The sequence below is a fragment of the Paramisgurnus dabryanus genome, chromosome 5 (genome assembly GCF_030506205.2).
Source record: "Paramisgurnus dabryanus chromosome 5, PD_genome_1.1, whole genome shotgun sequence".
Lineage (NCBI taxonomy): Eukaryota > Metazoa > Chordata > Actinopteri > Cypriniformes > Cobitidae > Paramisgurnus > Paramisgurnus dabryanus.
This window is the reverse complement of record NC_133341.1, coordinates 19584721-19602409: the sequence shown is the minus strand read 5'-3', so window position 1 is coordinate 19602409 and position 17689 is coordinate 19584721. Positions and strand designations below refer to the sequence as shown.

The following is a 17689-nucleotide window of genomic DNA, read 5'->3' as shown; positions in this document are numbered from 1 at the left end:
TTATATTTATTTTTCAGCCTTGGGGTAAAATGCTCCATAAACACGACTTTTACTGAACAATGTCATTGCAATGTATGTGTATGCGCAGCGTGGTGCTGCCTGAGGAGCTTGAATACACACAAGCACGTTGCTGTCAGACGGAAGTGTCGATCCCGTCTGGGTCATTCGGTAGAAATGGAGTCACGCGCAGAGGCTTTGGGAACAGTAAGCGTTTAGAAGTCAGAAGTCACTCGAAACAATCGCTTGAATGACTGAAAACTATCGATACATTTACGGAAACTTTAGAGACTGCAGATTGCTCCAATTTCTTTGTGGAAATGACTGAGAAGAACATTAGTATCTCTCAAGTAAGTAACTGCTCAAGTTAATGGTGACATTTCATTGGTTAGTTCAACTGCCTTTCAATCGTCTTGTATTTTTATTGGTTCTTGAGAAGAGTTTAGATAAGTAGGCGGATCTAGCAACAAGTGATTTTTTTTTACACTGCCAATGTTTGATAATAAAATGTAACCTCATATATCAGTTAGTGTAGTGGTTCTAAACTGGGGGCCGCGAGATTGTGCCGGGGGCCCCCAGTTTTATGACATTTTATAAAATACATTAATTTATCATAAATTCTGTGTAATTAAATTTTAGAAAATAAGGCTACTAACCAACAGCACTGCATTGTATAATTGAATAAGTTTTGTTTAATTAAAATGTTAAGTTTTAGATTGTTTTAATGTCATACATTTTCTTTAAGGGGGCAACGAAGGGCACACAAATTATTACCATTAAAATGACTAAAATAACTAAGTTAATGAATAGAATTGTTTTTGCTTTAAAAAAAATAATGATTTTTGATTTTGTTTAGTAGTAAGCATTGATATCCAGTATCAAAGTAGTGATGCAGCATTCAAATTGTCAAGTAGTGAAATTTGCAGACGACACTGCTTTAATTGGTCTAATTGAACAGGGTAATGATAGCCACTACAGAAAAGAGATAAAAGCCTTTGTTGAGTACTGTGACAGTCACTTTTTGGAGCTCAATGTTAAGAAAACAAAAGAGTTAGTGATTGATTTTAGAAGAAATAAGATAGAAACTGAGGCAGTGGAAATTAAAGGGGCAATTGTAGAAAGAGTGAACACATATAGATACTTGGGTGTGGTTTTTAATGATAAGCTGACATGGACCGATCATATTTCATCACTGGTGGACAAATTGAGTCCACGCATGTATTGTTTGAGGAAGTTGCAGTCTTTTAATGTTAATTCTGATGTAATGAAAATGTTTGCTATGTCTGTTATATGTAGTGTGTGGAGCTACTGTGTTGTAGGATGGGGTGGGAATGTAGGGGTCACTGAGAAGAAGAGGATTGATAAACTGAACAAAAGGGTTGGAAAAATGGTTGGGTTGACAATTACAATTGATACAGTATACTATGACCGCCTGGAGAAAATGGCAGCTAAGATTATGCAGGACTCCTGTCACCCTCTTTATGCTTGTTTGGACAACAAGGTCATGGAGCGTAGTGGGCGGTTAAGACCACCAGTGGCACGCACTAAGCGGTATGCCTGCTCTTTTATACCACAAGTAGTTAGGCAGCATAATGAGCATTTTAAACGTACATTTGTAGAGTTTTCGTAGTTGTATGCGTGTGTATTTAATGTTTTAGCTTATTATATTTTAGTGCTATTTGTTTGTATGAGCATGACGGTGTGTGTAAGCACTGTAATTTCCATTTGTATGGATGAAATAAATTTGACTCTTGACTCTTGACTCTTGACTCTTGCCCAGTCAGTCTCTTACTTGTCAAGAGCTTTTGGTTAATATAACAAGTTTAAAAGTTGTGTTCTAACACAAGAATAATTAATCTTATAATAAACTATATTCTAGTCAAGGTTATCATGTGTTCTTTACTGCTTTTGGAGTTGCAATTAGCATAAATGCACTTAAAGATAAGTATAAACAACAGTAGTTTTCTGGAGACAAGTGGACAGACTTGGGTTGGGCAATCACCCCAGATCTAACATGCAACTATCACTGCATTGGCACCTTTAGCTTATCAGCATTGCACAGAAAACAAAGGGTGTGGATATTACAAGAACACTGTGAAGAATAAAATAGCCCATCACCAGTAGCTCATTCATTCACTGGGCCTTGTGGCATTCACTCTACTTCTGTAGATCTCTTATTCTGCAAAAACATGGACGGTCCATTTAAATACATAAGAGTGAGGGTTCGATTTAATGTATTGTTTTGGTAATGTCATTCACAGGAGTTAAGATAAAAACTCAAATCAAATTTTGTGACATTCTCTTTTATTTCAGGAAGGAAATGGCAAAGTTGGTCGGGTCATTCGGATGGGAACAAGAAAAAGCCAGGTAATGTCCTTTTATTTCTTTCTCGTATGGATTTTTATTGTAACACTTAATTTAAAGCTTTACTTGATAACTTGATACTTGCTAGTGCATACATACTACAATAAAGTACATCTATGTTTCTAACTTTGGAAAAACATTAACCTATACTAAACATGCCAATATGCCAAATAGATGAAATCATATACATATAACAAGAGATTTATGAAATATTGGATTATTTTAAGCGCACTGCATACTACAGTGGTAGAAACTGTTGTTAAGTGAAGGCAGATAGCCAAATGGAAATGGGTGGGAAAACAAATATGTTGATCAGATAAAATTGCCCCTTGTTACAATAGCACTTGCAGGGAGTGGCTGCTAGCATTTTATCATTGATGGTCATTAAGAGAATCCTTAATGTCACTCATCTTAAATGTTGAGAAAACATTTTACATTTTATCATTAATGGGTATGTGTGTCTCTCTCAGCTGGCTCGCATCCAAACAGACAGTGTGGCCTTCACACTAAAAGAGATTTATCCGGATGTTCATCTTGAAATAGGTACGAGAGGAAACTTGCATGCCCCCATTTTTACGTTTATACTTTGTCAATGGTTTGCTTTTTAAGTGCAGTGGGAAGCAGAGATCTTAAAGATGTCTTGCCTTATATGCATAGATTTGTATCTGTGGATCTTGTCTGTACTGTTACACACCCTGCTGCCACTACTTATTCTTTTTCTTTGTGCACTCACTGTTTGTCTAAGCACAGAGAGAGATTGTGTTCTGCTAAGAATGTGTAATCCATACCACTGCTCCATTGCTGAATCCTACTGTCTGTGTCAAAATAGATAAAAGATGATGTCAGTAATGGAGCTAGTGTGCACAACTATTCAGCTCTTAACCTTTTTCTATGTGCCTTTCAGTTGCCATGTCCACAATTGGGGACAAAATCTTGGACACTGCATTATCAAAGGTAATGATATCAGTCCTGTCATCTTGTGCAGGTTCTGTTCAAAGAAATGCTTTTGAACTATGTAAGATGTTCTCTTAAAGGGACACTCAACTTTTTTGGAAAATATTCTTATTTTCCAGCTCCACTAGAGTTAAATATTTGATTTTTACCATTTTGGAATTCATTCAGCCGAACTCCGGGTCTGGCTGTACCACTTTTAGCATACCTTAGCACAATCCATTGAATCTGATTAGACCATTTAGCATTGCGGTCAAAAATAACCAAAGTTCCGATATTTGACCTATTTAAAACTTGACTCTTCTGTAGTTACATCATGTACTAAGACCGACGGAAAATTAAAAGTTGCGATTTTCTAGGCAGATATGGCTAGGAACTATACTCTCATTCTGGTGTAAAAAATCAAGGACCTTGCTGCTGTAACATGGCTGCAGGAGGCGAAATGATATTAAGCAGCAGTCGAAAGTAGTCCCCTTAGTAACTTTCAATACCAGGGGACTATTTTCGGACTATCATTGTGCCTTCTGCAGCCTTTTAATTTTGCTTTAACTACATGATTTAACTACAGAAGAGTCAAGTTTTAAATACGAAAAATATTGAAACTCCTTGGTTATTTTTGAGCGCGATGCTAATGGTCTAATCAGATTCAATGGATTGTGCTAAGCTATGCTAAAAGTGGTAGCGTCAGACCCGGAGAACGGCTGAATGGATTCCAAAACAGTAAAAATCACATGTTTAACTCTAGGGGAAAATTAGGATATTTTTTTTTTTAAAGTGGAGTGTCCCTTTAAACCAATAAATAATGCAGTCTGTGTTGGTGGCTTTTTTTAGATCGGTGAAAAAAGCCTCTTTACCAAGGAACTAGAGAATGCCCTTGAGAAAAATGAGTAAGTTTCATCAATCAATACTGACCTTTTATTAAATACTCTGATAGGGAATGACTGTTCTCATCTCAACATATACTAAAATGTGCTATTCCTAAACCCTTTAAAAATCAAAAATAGACCATTTATATATTAATATTTAAAACTATTTCTTAGTTGATATAATGACATAAAGTACTAGTAGTAGTGTTCATTTTATTGATTTAGCATATCAAATACCTCAGCCTTATGTTGTCTTGGGAAATTTGCACACATTTAATACATAAAATCACTCAGCCTATGTTCACTATTCAGTAGTGTTTTATAATTCCCTCATATAGCTAAACTTTTTTTGTAATACTAAGAATTTATAATGAGCGGTGCATATTAAAAGATGTGGAGGTAGTTCTCTTAGATTTGTTGATACTACACTCTAAGAAAGGATTAACTTTTGTGTTAACTAACTTAACTAACACTGATGTGTTGTTTTTAACACATGCGCTATAAAAGTGTACTTGTTTTTAGTAAAAGTATTTCTTTACATTAAAAGACAGGTGATATAATAAATATGCTTCATGGCACAATACAACCAAATAACAATTTTACATGTGCTTATTAACCACTAGAGTGGATATTGTGGTGCACTCTCTAAAGGACTTACCTACCTCATTGCCCCCTGGATTTACTATCGGAGCCATTCTTCAGTAAGTAGCTTTAAATTCCTACCAAAAATATCCATCCATTTATTCCCCAAAGCTGCTTGTTCTCTGATAGATCGAGGGAGGGCTGGAGCCTATCCCAAAATCTTGAGCAAAGGCAGGGGACATAAAATATTAATTTGCGAATGTGATTTTTGGTCACATAAATGTATGAATTGTAAACACCAATGGTACTTTGTATTGCTTTGCAAAGGCGTGAAAATCCCCATGATGCAGTGGTGCTTCATCCAAAGAATGCTGGACTTACACTGGACAGCTTGCCAGAAAAAAGGTAAAGATCAGCACAGGTTTTATATAGAAATGAATAAAAATTGTATACCTACATGCATGCTCTTTTATGTTAAGATAGTAATTTTTGCCGTTATATACCCCGAAGCTGTCAGAAACATCAGTATCAACATATTTTGTTACACCTTTGTTTGCTTCCAGTGTGATTGGCACAAGTTCGCTTCGCAGGGCAGCTCAACTGAAGAGAAGATTCCCTCAACTGGAGTTTGAAAATATTGTATCCTACAGTTTTTATTTTGTGCATACGTGTATATTATTAATGGAAACATTTTCCAAGGACTGCCACAGCAAGCATGCATTTCGCAGGTGTTTGCTGTGTATAGCATTGTAATGGTTCTATAGTATTTATCTTTGACCTTACCGCTATAGAGGGGAAATCTAAACACTCGTCTAAAGAAGCTAGATGAAAAGGATGATTATGCTGCCATTATTCTGGCTGCGGCAGGCCTTAAACGCATGGGCTGGGAAAGCCGAATCAGTCAGGTTTGTGAAGCATAATTATTTTAAGTCGTAGATTCAAGTTTCAAGACAAGGGCCATTATATCAAACTTAATATTCATTGATTATATTAGAGGTATGAGCTCAGAGTATGATATCACATCCTTTGCTAACTATTACAGGCACATTATATGTGACCACTAACCAAATCTGGTAAATAGGCCTATTGTAGGAGTATAGTGAGTGATTAATGACCTTGTTTGTCATGTTATTTGTAATGCATAATATATTTTTTATAAACTCTGGTTCATTTCAGATTCTGGGACCTGAAGATTGCATGTATGCAGTTGGTCAGGTAAATGTACAAATGTGCACAAACATTAAGAAACTTTAAAATAAGAAAAGTTTTTTTTTTGCAGTAAATTGAAACTGGTATTAAATTAAGTGCAGGCATTTTTCAGTGTTTATGCTCTTTATGGAGTTGTTTGTCAGTTGTTCATGCAAGAAGTGAAACACCTGCAGCTGTATGATCAACAGTTCTGCTGCTAAACATTATAAACACTAGAGGAAACACCTGTCTAAAAATGTATGTCAACGGTTACAACTGTTAACATGCACTAAATATGTGCATGTTGCATGATGAATTTCTGACCGAACTACTGTAAGACCATTGTATAATAGATGTACCAAACAACAGTATGCACTAATCTAATGGCATTCAGTATATAATATGATTGTGTCTTTATCATCAGGGAGCATTGGCAGTGGAAGTCCGAGCACAAGATAAAGACATTTTGGAAATGGTGTCTGTCCTGCATCATCCAGACACAGTGCTACGCTGTATCTCAGAGAGAGCCTTCCTTAAGCAGCTGGTGGGTACTGGAATATCAAGAGCTAAAAGCATTGTACATTTTTGTTAAAATAATTTTTTATCCCGACTTAATATGAAGCGACAACTGTAAGCAATTTGTAGATTGGCTTTGCTGAAAAGTGTGCCGTAAAAACATTGATCAGCCTTAGGTTTGAAATGGGATTTGTTTGTGACATCAATGTCAGATGGGGAATTTATTTCTTTTTGCAAAGTCCAGCACATGATGCAGAGTTTGTGGCATTCACACTACTATCCATTCTGATTTTAGGAAGGAGGCTGCAGTGTGCCTGTGGCTGTTCATACAGAAGTAAAGGGGTCTATGGTAATACCACTAAACCAATCGTAACTTTTATAAACATTCAGTTTCAATCCTTTACTAAATGTCGATTGACAGTATACATTTGCATGAGTTTTGTAATATAGCATGAATGTAAATAATCTCTCTACTGCTTTCAGTTGTATTTGACTGGGGCTGTCTGTAGTTTGGATGGAGCTGACTGCTTGAAGGACACTATGAAGATAAGTGTGGAACTAGACAACAAAGTAAGAGTAACACTCTTTTTTTGCAAAGGGAATTATCCTTATTCCTAAAGTTTCTTGCATATAGAAATGACCACTAACACACAGTTGTTTCTTTTAGGTGAACGAGAGTGCACGGGAGTGTGCACACGTTGGAGTTACTGCCACCAATGTATCTTCGAATGCCCTTGAAGCTGCAGAGAAACTAGGTGTAGACCTGGCAAATGTACTTCTTGATAAGGGTGCCAAAGACATTCTTACAACAGCCAGAAAACTGAATGATGCTAAATAACATTTTAGTTGCACTGGAGTGTCTAAACTTTGTTTAGGAACTTTTGACATGGTGTTACTTTAAAAAGCAGTACACTTAATAGTGTGCTCCATAGCTACGTTTTCATGGTCTAAAGAGAATGTATCAGTTTATCTAGGAAGTCACTTTAGTGTACCTTAGTGCCTTTATATAACAATGTTTTGCCATCATTCCCTTGGCAGCTAAATCACACAAAAGAAACAGATGTTGTTTATCAATTTTGATGACTTCTCTCAGGCACACATTTCTTTTAATGAAAATCTTCTTTATAGTTTCCAAATCATGCTAGTGCAGATGAAATTGAGAGTCAAAATGGCTACCGTTTACGGTTGCCTTTAAGATTTTAAAATGGGTAGCTTTGAACACTGTTCAGCCCAGAAAATATTTGTAGATTCCTCAGGACATGACGCAAAGACTTCAGTTTAATGTGCTGGATTTCATTTTATGTAAATGCCGAAATGGTGCTATTCATTTTCTTGAGAATTCAAGACTTTGTGACACCCAAAATCTTTAAGTGAGCAGCCTAAGAAATTTGGGCAAGCAATTCATGTGACCAAGACAACCAGTTAGGTTGTATACTCATCATATTTGTTCAGTAAATCAAAGAAAAGGCGTTTATCACAAGTGCCTCTACTAAGCTAATAAACCAACCATGGCCAAACGCGCCATAACCAGCAACGTTGATGTTCTCTGTAAAGCTGTATTTCAGTGACTTGTGATTAAAGAAAACTAACTACCAACATTTTATCGTCTTTGTCATTTCATGAAACCTGCAAAGGAACCAATAGATAATCAATTTAAGCTATGCATACCACTACTTCACCCGAACAGGGCAAGTCGTTCAACTTACTTGGCTATCAAGTTACCTCTTAATAAAACACACAAACAGAAATATATAAAATAACATTTATTGCGAGTAAAAGCAAACCACCAGCAAATTATTTCAGAGTCAATATGGAAATTCGATCTTTTTCGAAGAATTGGGTGGCCCTTAAAAGGACCGTTTGGTTGAATCAGTTCGGTGCAGGAATACTTTTAATACTCCTGTGACTGCGAGGATGCCTTCTTGCCAGATTTCCCTGTAGTGGCTGCAGCTTGGCCGGTTTTCTTGGGCAGAAGCACGGCCTGGATGTTGGGCAGAACACCACCCTGAGCGATAGTCACTCCGCCGAGCAGTTTGTTCAGCTCCTCGTCGTTACGGACAGCCAGTTGGAGATGGCGAGGAATGATACGAGTCTTCTTGTTGTCTCTCGCAGCGTTTCCCGCCAACTCGAGAATCTCAGCGGTGAGGTACTCGAGCACGGCAGCCAGATATACGGGAGCACCAGCACCTACTCGCTCAGCATAGTTGCCTTTGCGCAGCAGACGATGAACACGGCCAACGGGGAACTGCAGACCGGCACGGGAACTGCGAGTCTTGGCCTTAGCGCGGGCTTTTCCTCCGGTTTTGCCTCTTCCAGACATGTCGATCACGTTTATCTTCTCAAGTAATTGAAGAAAATAGTGAAGTCCAGCGTGGACTTGCTGCAGTATTTAAGGACTGACTGAAAGGGGGCTGTGTATCCCCGCCTACAGTTTCGATTGGTTGAAATTCTGAGACACGAACCTGATTGGGTGGTAAAGCCAAACGTAGAGCGAATGAGACTTACTATTGGTCCGTTTTTGACTGTGCATAATCAGCGCAAAAAAACGCACCAATCAGAGCACGGCTGAGGGGACTGATACGTAAGCCTTATCTGCACCACTATTGGAGTTTCTTTATGCCAGTCAAACTTGAGCGGCAAATTCAAACCAATTGAACATATTCCCTCTGAATTTTAAAGCACATTTTGGCGGAATTTCAAAAAATATCTCTTCCCCAATGTTTTTTCTTTTTACTTGTAAAGTATATGGTATAATTTATATACACTTTAGATTAGATCACGCACAGTGTGTAATTTTTATGGTATAAGAAACATCTTAAAAGACAGACTGAGGGAAAAAAGAGAGAATGGATTTTCAAAAATAATTTATTTCGAATAAATTAAACATCAAATGAACCACAATAATATAAAGCATTGACTACCTCGTAAAGCCCACTGCCTGTTTTGTAGTTTGTTCGCTGTTATCATACCATTCCTGTAGTTGTATCACATTATTCAGGATTTATGTTCAAGGAGTTTATATCGATTATAGCAAATTTATAGCATTGAGTTGTAACTTTAAACTGTGAGAAAAAGGCGTTTTATCTTTAGTATTTAAGTTGGAATCACTTAAAAAATAGGTGTCTTCCATCAGAGCTCTGATTTCTTTAACCAAACATTGATAAAACGAAGTTTGAAGGGGTATGGTATACAGCAAATGTTTTCATTAAAAGAAAACAGTAAAATGTTCACCTTGGTATTGTAATAAAACCCATCTATTGTATACCAACAAATACAACAATGTCTTATATTAAATAAATCACATGCGGATTCAGGTTCCTGTGGATGACTTTATTGCAACTAAATGAACAGAGGAAATATGCTATATTAACCGGGAAACGCCTGTTTTGTTCAAAAAGCCATCTCTAAAAAAAAATAACAAGCATGATCAAGCGTATTCCACGTTTATAGTATCCCCTGAGGTTGTTATCACGTGAACCATGAAAATATAACTTTCAACTGCAAATTCAGCGTGAAGTAGCTCAACAAGGTTTAGATCTACAGTAACCGATTTATCCTTTTATAAATATAATTGTTACACAAATGTCCAGTAGTGTTTTTCTTGTCATATTGAGGGTTCAACTATACAACCAAAACACACAAACGCAAATTAGCGAGATAGGCCTATAACCCTTTCCTTTATCTCAAACAAATAGAAACATCGTTATTATAAAATATTAGTAAGCCACAATTAAAAATCAAACATACCACTACTTAAAAACACGGCGCATAAGATCTCTTCATCGTATAACAACAGCAAAACGTGAACAAAGCTCACAGCATGTCTTAGCGTATCCGATCCTCCATACACTCCTAATGTGCTCAGGAGAAATAAATCAGTGCTGATAACAGTAAACGATCCACAAACATAATAAAATCGTCGAAAAATGATTCCCCATTGTAAACAATCAGATTAAGATCCAAAGTGCAACTGATAAAACGAAATAAATAAGAAAACACATTGCAAAAGTGTTGAGGGCATTAATAGTCGTGGATCGCCCCCTTGTGCTCAATAAGAGTCACTGCACGACACTCTCATCCATTGTTCAACTTCAATTCATCCAAAAAGCAGTCTTTTCCAGTTTAATTAGATTATCAGTCAACCTTAAATCGTTCATTTCCACATTTTGCGTAGTTTGCCATCCTGAAAAGATGCAGTCATAGGTGGATGACGAGGTTTTTATCACATAAACACACAGCAACTTTGCTTGGGGATGACGTGATAATCTAGAATGGAGGATAAGTATAACACAAATAACTTATTCTAGAGGAATATGGAGCCACTCGTTTGACTGGTGCCTGCACCATTTCTTTTTCATCTTATGCTTTTTATTTCTCCTTTAGTTGTCTGCAGTTTTCGCCCCTCCATTGGCTGTGCTAGATTTGCCCTTTGTCTTGGATGAGCGAAAGGAAAAGCGTTTGATGAGGCGACGGGAGAAGCTTCCAGACTTCTTACGGCTGCTGGACGAGCAAGACGCCGTGGAGGAGTCATTGCCCAGGTTAGAAACATCCTCATGGGATTGACTGAAACTGGGCTCTTTCTCTCTGTGTTTCCTGCGGAACAGTAACTTGGTGCCACTCCGGAGGAATCCCACTAAAAAAAACACATGATGCTAAATATGAAATGTTATAAAAATGTCTGTATTTTAAGATATTACAGAGAAATTCAAACTTGCATACGAATATAGGTACATTCGGCAGACGCTTTTATCCAAAGTGGACCACATTGACTTCCATAGTAGGATAAAAGAATACTATGGAAGTAAATGGGGTCCATGAACGGTTTGGTTACAAACATTTCTCAAAACATCTTTCTTTGTGTTAATCAGAACAAAGAAATTTATGAGTGAGTAATGATGACAGAATTTTCATTTTTGGATGAACTATCCCTTTAAACTACATGTAAAAGCTGTTTTACCTTTGTGGTCTTTGAGGCTGCGTGTCTCTAGCGCTCCGGTTGATCCCGTCTCAGACTCCGCATCATCCACAGACGGCCGTTCTGATGCATCAGACGGCGTGGTTTCTTCAGCATCCTGATGCGGGCCAGCTCCGTGGTTGTTGGGGGCTCCGCTGGGAGAATGCGCCCCCTGTAGGGCCGCGTCCATGGCTGCGGCGTAGCTCACTGATATGCCTGAGTCATCCTCAGTAATGGGCACCTGTGGGAAGAAAATTCGTTTTCACACAATGTTTCTTGTGTACATGTCCTGTGCGGGCACAACTGTGAGAGATCAGACTGACTGAGAAACATCTTGGCCTCTTACGGATGGTGGCAGTGTGTTTTGAAAAGCAGTTAGCCTTTCTGCGAACCCCGTTTGATTAGTTAGTAAATTTAATACTGCAAACAGTCTATCACCCAAGCAACAATCACTATGTTCTCATGATTTATTTGATGCAAAATGCTTACATGATACAAAATGAATGAGCTTATGGTGACATTTATATTCAAAAACACTTAGATTACACATTACAACAACGCTAATATTAGCTAAATGTAAAAGCGATACAGTATTATTAATGGGACTTCATAACACACAGAAGGAAAGTGTAAGAGATGACTTAACAAACAAATTACCCAGGGGAAGCGCTGTTCTGCTGATCATTTCCCTTGATGCTTAACCAAGATGTTTTTTTTTGACACCGAATAAAAATGTCTGTATAGAGCAAGTTTAGTCTCTAACCTTTGATACCCCAGATATGATGAGAGTGCTGCGTTTAGTAGGCGTCTTCTTGGGTACCTTACTGGCCGACTCGGTCAGTTGCCGAATAGCTGTTTCTGCTACGGGATCCAGCCCATTGGGGAGCGTGCCTTCTGCTTGGGAATAAAACATTGATACAAACAAGATCACAAACCTTCCCGTACTTCTTCAGTGTGAATGTACTTGCACTGCAAATACAACAAAATGCTTTACAATAATATATAGATATACACATACATATGGTATATTATCTTATTGCATAATATAAATATTAAGTGCCGTTTACACAACAATTTTTTCAACTGAAACAGGTAGTTTTTATGCGGTTTGGCTGTTTGTTTACACGACAACAGCATTTGGGGGTTCTGAAAATGCTACATTTTGAGAACTATGTCTTGTCATCTCCATTTAAACTCGTTTCAACATGAATCTGTGATAACGGTGACATCATGCGCATTTGTTAATTTTGAGGGGCAACTTTCTGATTTCTCTAATGAAGCCAATACGGAACTTTAAACTGCAATTCATCGACTGTCCCCTAGAGGCTGGCTCCAAAAGGCAGTCAATTCTTATAGATTCCCAATTCTCCTTGTTAAAATGCCCAACTTTACAGTTAAAAATAATATGTTTACAGCCTGGTACAAAAAAGTGTTTTCGGTATATATAGCTAATTTTGCCCTTCATGACAACTGTGAGGGGGGTGAATTTTTTTTTTGTAACTCATCCGTTTAAATAATATTAAGCCTTAAAGTTCTGCATAATTAAGGACGTGGCCACTTGAGTGACGGGTGAACTGCCACTGCGGTCACTATAATCTAACTAGGCGGCCGTGGTTTCAGCAACGAGCCACCTCAGCTTCACCCATGCCCCAACTCTTTGCCCATTTTCGGTTATCCGTGAGTGATGCGTGGCCAAGATGGCGACGGCAAGCACCGCCTACTTTAAGCTTCAAAAATGCTCTTCACAAACCAATGGGTGACGTCACAGACACTACGTCCATATTTTTTACAGTCTATGGTCAGTTTACTCTATACACTGCAAAAATTACTTTCTTTCTTAGTATTTTTGTATTGTTTTCAGTACAAAGATCTAAAAATTCTCAAATTAAGATGGATTTTCTTGATGAGCAAAATGACCTAAGAAAATAAGTCTCGTTTTTAGACAAAAACCATAAAATTTAAGTGAATTTGTGCTTAAAACAAGCAAATAATAATAATAGTCTGCCAATGGAGTAAGAAAAAAAATCTTGAACCCTTTTCTTAAACACTCAATTCAAGAAAAATTTTCTTACCCCATTAGCAGATTTTGTTTACTTTTTGGAAGCACAAAATTACTTAAATTGTATATTTTTTGTTTAAAAACTAGACTTATTTTATTAGGTCATTTTGCTCATCAAGAAAATACATTTTTGCTCATCAAGAAAATATTTTTTTTATATACTGAAAACACAAAAAAATACTAAGTAAATATTTTTTTGCAGTGTAGTCATGCACGAGTATAGCCTAATCAAAACAACAATGGCAGCCTAAATGACTGTGTTTGTGCTGTGTCAAGACACTGAGCTTATTAATGCATCTTTAACAAAGTTTATGAAATTTTGGTGCTTTATACTACACGGACACAAAAACCTGCCTCAAGCCCAAAGTAAAGTCTGTTGTTTTACGTGCACGGTCGAATTCACAGCCATTGCAAAGCATAGTTTATTGTACTCGTCCGTGACACGTTTGACCCATGCGCGTTGCGACACAATGCAATGCAGCTCCGTTTTTTTTTTTGTAGTTTTCGCAAATCAGTGTAAACATGAATCTTTTTAACTCTTTCCCCGCCATCTCTAAGAGAAAACAATTGCATGAAAAACACGTGTTCCTGGTGAGTTTTTATGGAGATCTGTAATACCGCTATTATACACTAGATATTTATAAAACATGTATGCAAATTCTTTATTTTATTTTACACTACATGTATGTTTTGATAATCGTTCCGAATCTGATCTCTGACAAAATTTCTTCACAAAAATGCAATTATTTCAGCTTTTAGCAAAACATTTTTTAAAAGAAAAATAACCATATTTAAGAGTTTATAAGCAGAGAAAAAAATCTAGTTAGGATGAAATGTTTTTCCCATTTTGTTTGTTTGTTTATAAAGCAGAAGGTATGTTCTTTTATTTGATATATTTGTTTGTTTATATATTTATAGAAGAGAATTTTCCTGGAAGGCATTTTGTGAAACCTTTGTGAAAATAAATAAAAGGCTGATGGGAATGAGTTAACATTGTGGTTGTAAGTGCATTTTTTTCTAAAATGCAAAGGAAAACTTTTCCGTTTTGTACTACATTGTTGTTATGTAAACGTTATGTAGCCTTAATAAAGAGCTCACTGTTGGGAGTGGTGCTGGCACTGGAGCTCTGCGAGCTGTTGGTGAGCACAGTGGAAGTCTTTTCAGTCACCTCCACCTTTGAAGGAGACCTAGACGGAGAGTCTCCTGCAGGTACAGAAGAGGAAACTGGATGAGATACAGCTGCCAAATATAATCCCTAAAGAAAGGCATGTGTGCTCTTAATGATCTTGTAAGAAACAACCCGTACCTAGTTTACGGTCTAGTTTCAGTCGTGATTGGATGGTGGTCACTGTGGTGACAATTGTGCCGTCAGGCATGATGGTACGGTCCACATCCACCTTTTTTGACGGGGTGACTGAGGATCGCAGAGGTGTGACGTTCTGACAAGAACGTAAATCACTGGACTCCAAACACAACAGCTATAGGGACGGAGAAATATGAATATAATTATTATAGTACAACCAGACGTTTCTTCAAACAATGGCAATCTTATTGTTGCATATCTCTGTTTATACTATAAAAAATTATTCTCTTCTTTTGTACCTGAATTTGTACCAGATTGTGTGTCTAACAAGTCCATTGTAAACAAGGTACTAGGTTAAATTAAGAAACAGTTCAGTTATCTAGTTAATCAGAGACAAGCTGAGTGCTCAGTTCACAGGATGTACCGATGTAATAAGATATGTTTTCCTTTAAATAATTCACATTGACTTTTTAAACAGGGACTTATCATTGTGCTTCTCAAAGTAAATCAAAGTAACTCAAATTTATTCAGCTACCCACTAATAAACCAAATTGTTTTGCACACTGTTACGATAATCTTTTCATTCATCTGCCAACCATTATAATTTCAGTCATAAGCTCTAATGTAAGACGCCGCTCACCTCTAATGTTATGATAGCAGTTGGAGCCAAACCATGACCCGGAGTGACGGACAGCTTGTGTTGTCCATTAGGAATCTTTTTAGAGGGATCCAATGGTAAGGAAGCATGACCAGGCAAAAACTCTAAAACAAGAAATACAAGTATATTATGTAATGCAAAACAGACTGTTGCAGGAATTTGCCCACTGTAATCTTACAAACACTGATATGACTCACGCTCTCCCTTGCTGTTTTTCTCCACAAGCCTCACTTTGAGTTCTTTGGTTTCTGGTGCTAAATCCCTAATAGACACAATTTAAGAACAGCATTTTTTTTATCACAAACACTACGTATGCTCTGTAATACAACACACACTAAAATTAGTTTAATAATAGAGGAGCTGGGATATTTCTGTATTAAATTAGCATTGTTAGAGACGTATCCCACATGGCTCTACATCAGCAATCTGTGTGTTGGCCATAAGAACTAAATTGACCAATCTGCTAACTGGCAACACAGGAGATGGTGATGTGTTGGGAATGGTTGTAATTAAATGTGCTAAATAGCTCTTTGTTTCACTGGGAGTTGGCATTCACAGAGCCAATGGTGGAGCTACATGCAGCTTCACACCTTCATTCATGACAAAAACAAGAGGAATTTGAAAAACAGGCTTTCTTTGAGTTGAATGGCAGGTGTTTATAAATTCAAAAGGCTATCAGTCTAGTATGATGCAGTAAAATGAATAAAAATGGCCTTACTCAGATGGTTTCTTTTTACAGTGTTTTCACTGATGCATATCTATGATACTTACAGTGTAATGTCATCATTCCAGTGCAGGGCTGCTCCAGTAGTAGAGGAAAGAGTAAGGAAGCCTGTTCTTCGTTCAATGGAGGGAGTGTCCAGACTCAGAACACAACAAAGCTCTCCAGAATGAGTCTGACATCCTGGGAAAGAGTTAAGAAAAACATTTATGAAGAAAAACAGACATTCTGCATTATAAAAGTGCACAGACTTTAATTCACAATCGTTTAATTGTTTAAAGTTTTTCCAACTTTAAAAATCCTAAATAGTTACTCCAAAAATATATATTTCTATAAACTTGTTATATTTACATTTACACAGACCCTTTTATGACTTACAGTGCATTACAAGGTATACATTTTTATCAATATGTGTTCCCTGGGTTCGAACCCATCACCTTTTGCACTTCTAACGTAATTGTCTACCACTGAGCTATACAGGATCAAATTTTTAAATAAAAAAAAAAATTCCTTTTTCTCTACCCAATATTACAGTGTTTATATTTCTCTAAAAATCAACTGGTAGACCATTGCGTTAATAGCAAAAAAGGTCAAGGGGGTGAGATTCCCAGGACACACATATACTGATAAAAATGTATGAGTGAATGCACAGTAACTAACTTTGTATTGTATTGTATTGTATTGTATTGTAGTGTCTGCCAAATGGGTAAATGCATTCGAAAAAAAAAATCACTTTAACTTTATTTGTACAGTGCTTTTGACAATAAGCTTATAGAAATCAGTTTTATAGAAAATAATTGCATATAACACTGAGCAAGCATAAGGGTTACCTAAAATGTAATATTAATATCAGGTGTCCCTAGAATGTGCCTGTATTTGCAAGTTTTAGGTGGAAATACCCTACGCTGAAAATTTAAATTTTGGGGTGTGGAATTATGATATGTTGGTCTTGTCTACATCACCAATCCCCACCAACCGCGTCATTGTTTACTTTGGGGTATGTACCTTTTGCATATCGTTAACTTGTACTAATACACACTTACACACAAAAGGAAATGTTAAAATGTGAGTCAGACAATATGTGCTCTTTAAAATAGAAATTATGACCTAATTGTGGTGTTTGGACGGTTGTGGGCGGGGCTTACGCAAAGTGACATCAGGTTTCTCAGAAAACGCCAACAGCTTGTCCCATAAGACTAATGTGGTTTTATGAGGATTTAAAAAAGGAGTGGGCACATTTATGTTCAAACATGTCATTTCTCATCACTGTGTAACTGAATGTGCTTTTTATACCTTTCTTGACACTGGTGGCTTTGAGCTGATGTACCATAATCCTTTTGACAAGTGAGCTCTGAGACGGAGAGTTCAGACCACCGAGCTGCTTCGCCCTTGGAAACTATAAATAGGAGTGTGAATGTTTAATAACCTGCAAATTGCATGCGTTTTCTAATAAAGAACGTCAAGCATCACAACATGTCACGCAAGTGTTGCTATCAAACCAAAACACAGCATCTGAGTTTCAAAAGCTGA

At 37.1% G+C, this 17689-nt stretch overlaps 3 protein-coding genes across 4 annotated transcripts in view; 1 reads left to right on the top strand and 2 right to left on the bottom strand.

Annotated features, from left to right (window-relative positions):
* The first annotated feature begins 129 nt into the window (after positions 1 to 129).
* Positions 130 to 8056, top strand: hmbsa (hydroxymethylbilane synthase a). Its single transcript, XM_065250190.2, has 14 exons — positions 130 to 347; positions 2311 to 2364; positions 2832 to 2904; positions 3266 to 3315; positions 4144 to 4199; positions 4802 to 4879; positions 5088 to 5165; positions 5324 to 5399; positions 5552 to 5665; positions 5937 to 5975; positions 6373 to 6492; positions 6760 to 6813; positions 6948 to 7034; positions 7132 to 8056. The coding sequence occupies exons 1-14, from the start codon at positions 318 to 320 to the stop codon at positions 7300 to 7302; spliced, it is 1080 nt and encodes a 359-aa protein (XP_065106262.1). The 5' UTR covers positions 130 to 317; the 3' UTR covers positions 7303 to 8056.
* A 156-nt stretch (positions 8057 to 8212) lies between these two features.
* On the bottom strand, positions 8213 to 8888 carry h2ax (H2A.X variant histone). Its single transcript, XM_065250189.1, has one exon. The coding sequence runs from the start codon at positions 8782 to 8784 to the stop codon at positions 8356 to 8358; it is 429 nt and encodes a 142-aa protein (XP_065106261.1). The 5' UTR covers positions 8785 to 8888; the 3' UTR covers positions 8213 to 8355.
* Positions 8889 to 9311: 423 nt separating this feature from the next.
* Positions 9312 to 17689, bottom strand: part of c2cd2l (c2cd2 like) — a 29902-nt gene continuing 21524 nt past the window's right edge. The window contains exons 7-15 of one of the 2 annotated variants that reach the window (XM_065250187.1): positions 17453 to 17555; positions 16210 to 16342; positions 15636 to 15700; positions 15421 to 15542; positions 14784 to 14955; positions 14576 to 14680; positions 12182 to 12315; positions 11422 to 11659; positions 9312 to 11097 (exon numbers count right to left, since the gene is read on the bottom strand). In XM_065250187.1, the coding sequence (XP_065106259.1) occupies positions 10844 to 11097; positions 11422 to 11659; positions 12182 to 12315; positions 14576 to 14680; positions 14784 to 14955; positions 15421 to 15542; positions 15636 to 15700; positions 16210 to 16342; positions 17453 to 17555 (1326 nt within the window). In that variant the 3' untranslated portion in view covers positions 9312 to 10843. The remainder of the gene's footprint in view (positions 11098 to 11421; positions 11660 to 12181; positions 12316 to 14575; positions 14681 to 14783; positions 14956 to 15420; positions 15543 to 15635; positions 15701 to 16209; positions 16343 to 17452; positions 17556 to 17689) is intronic. The other variant, XM_065250188.1, reaches the window with a different exon arrangement.

What these genes read in the sequence shown, in the direction of transcription:
- hmbsa (XM_065250190.2), top strand. Translation starts at nt 318, where the DNA reads ATGACTGAGAAGAACATTAGTATCTCTCAA. An exon ending in GGATGTTCATCTTGAAATAG is followed by an intron (nt 2,905 to 3,265) that starts GTACGAGAGGAA and finishes TGTGCCTTTCAG; the next exon opens with TTGCCATGTCCACAATTGGG. An exon ending in TGGACACTGCATTATCAAAG is followed by an intron (nt 3,316 to 4,143) that starts GTAATGATATCA and finishes GGCTTTTTTTAG; the next exon opens with ATCGGTGAAAAAAGCCTCTT.
- h2ax (XM_065250189.1), bottom strand. Translation starts at nt 8,784, where the DNA reads ATGTCTGGAAGAGGCAAAACCGGAGGAAAAGCCCGCGCTAAGGCCAAG.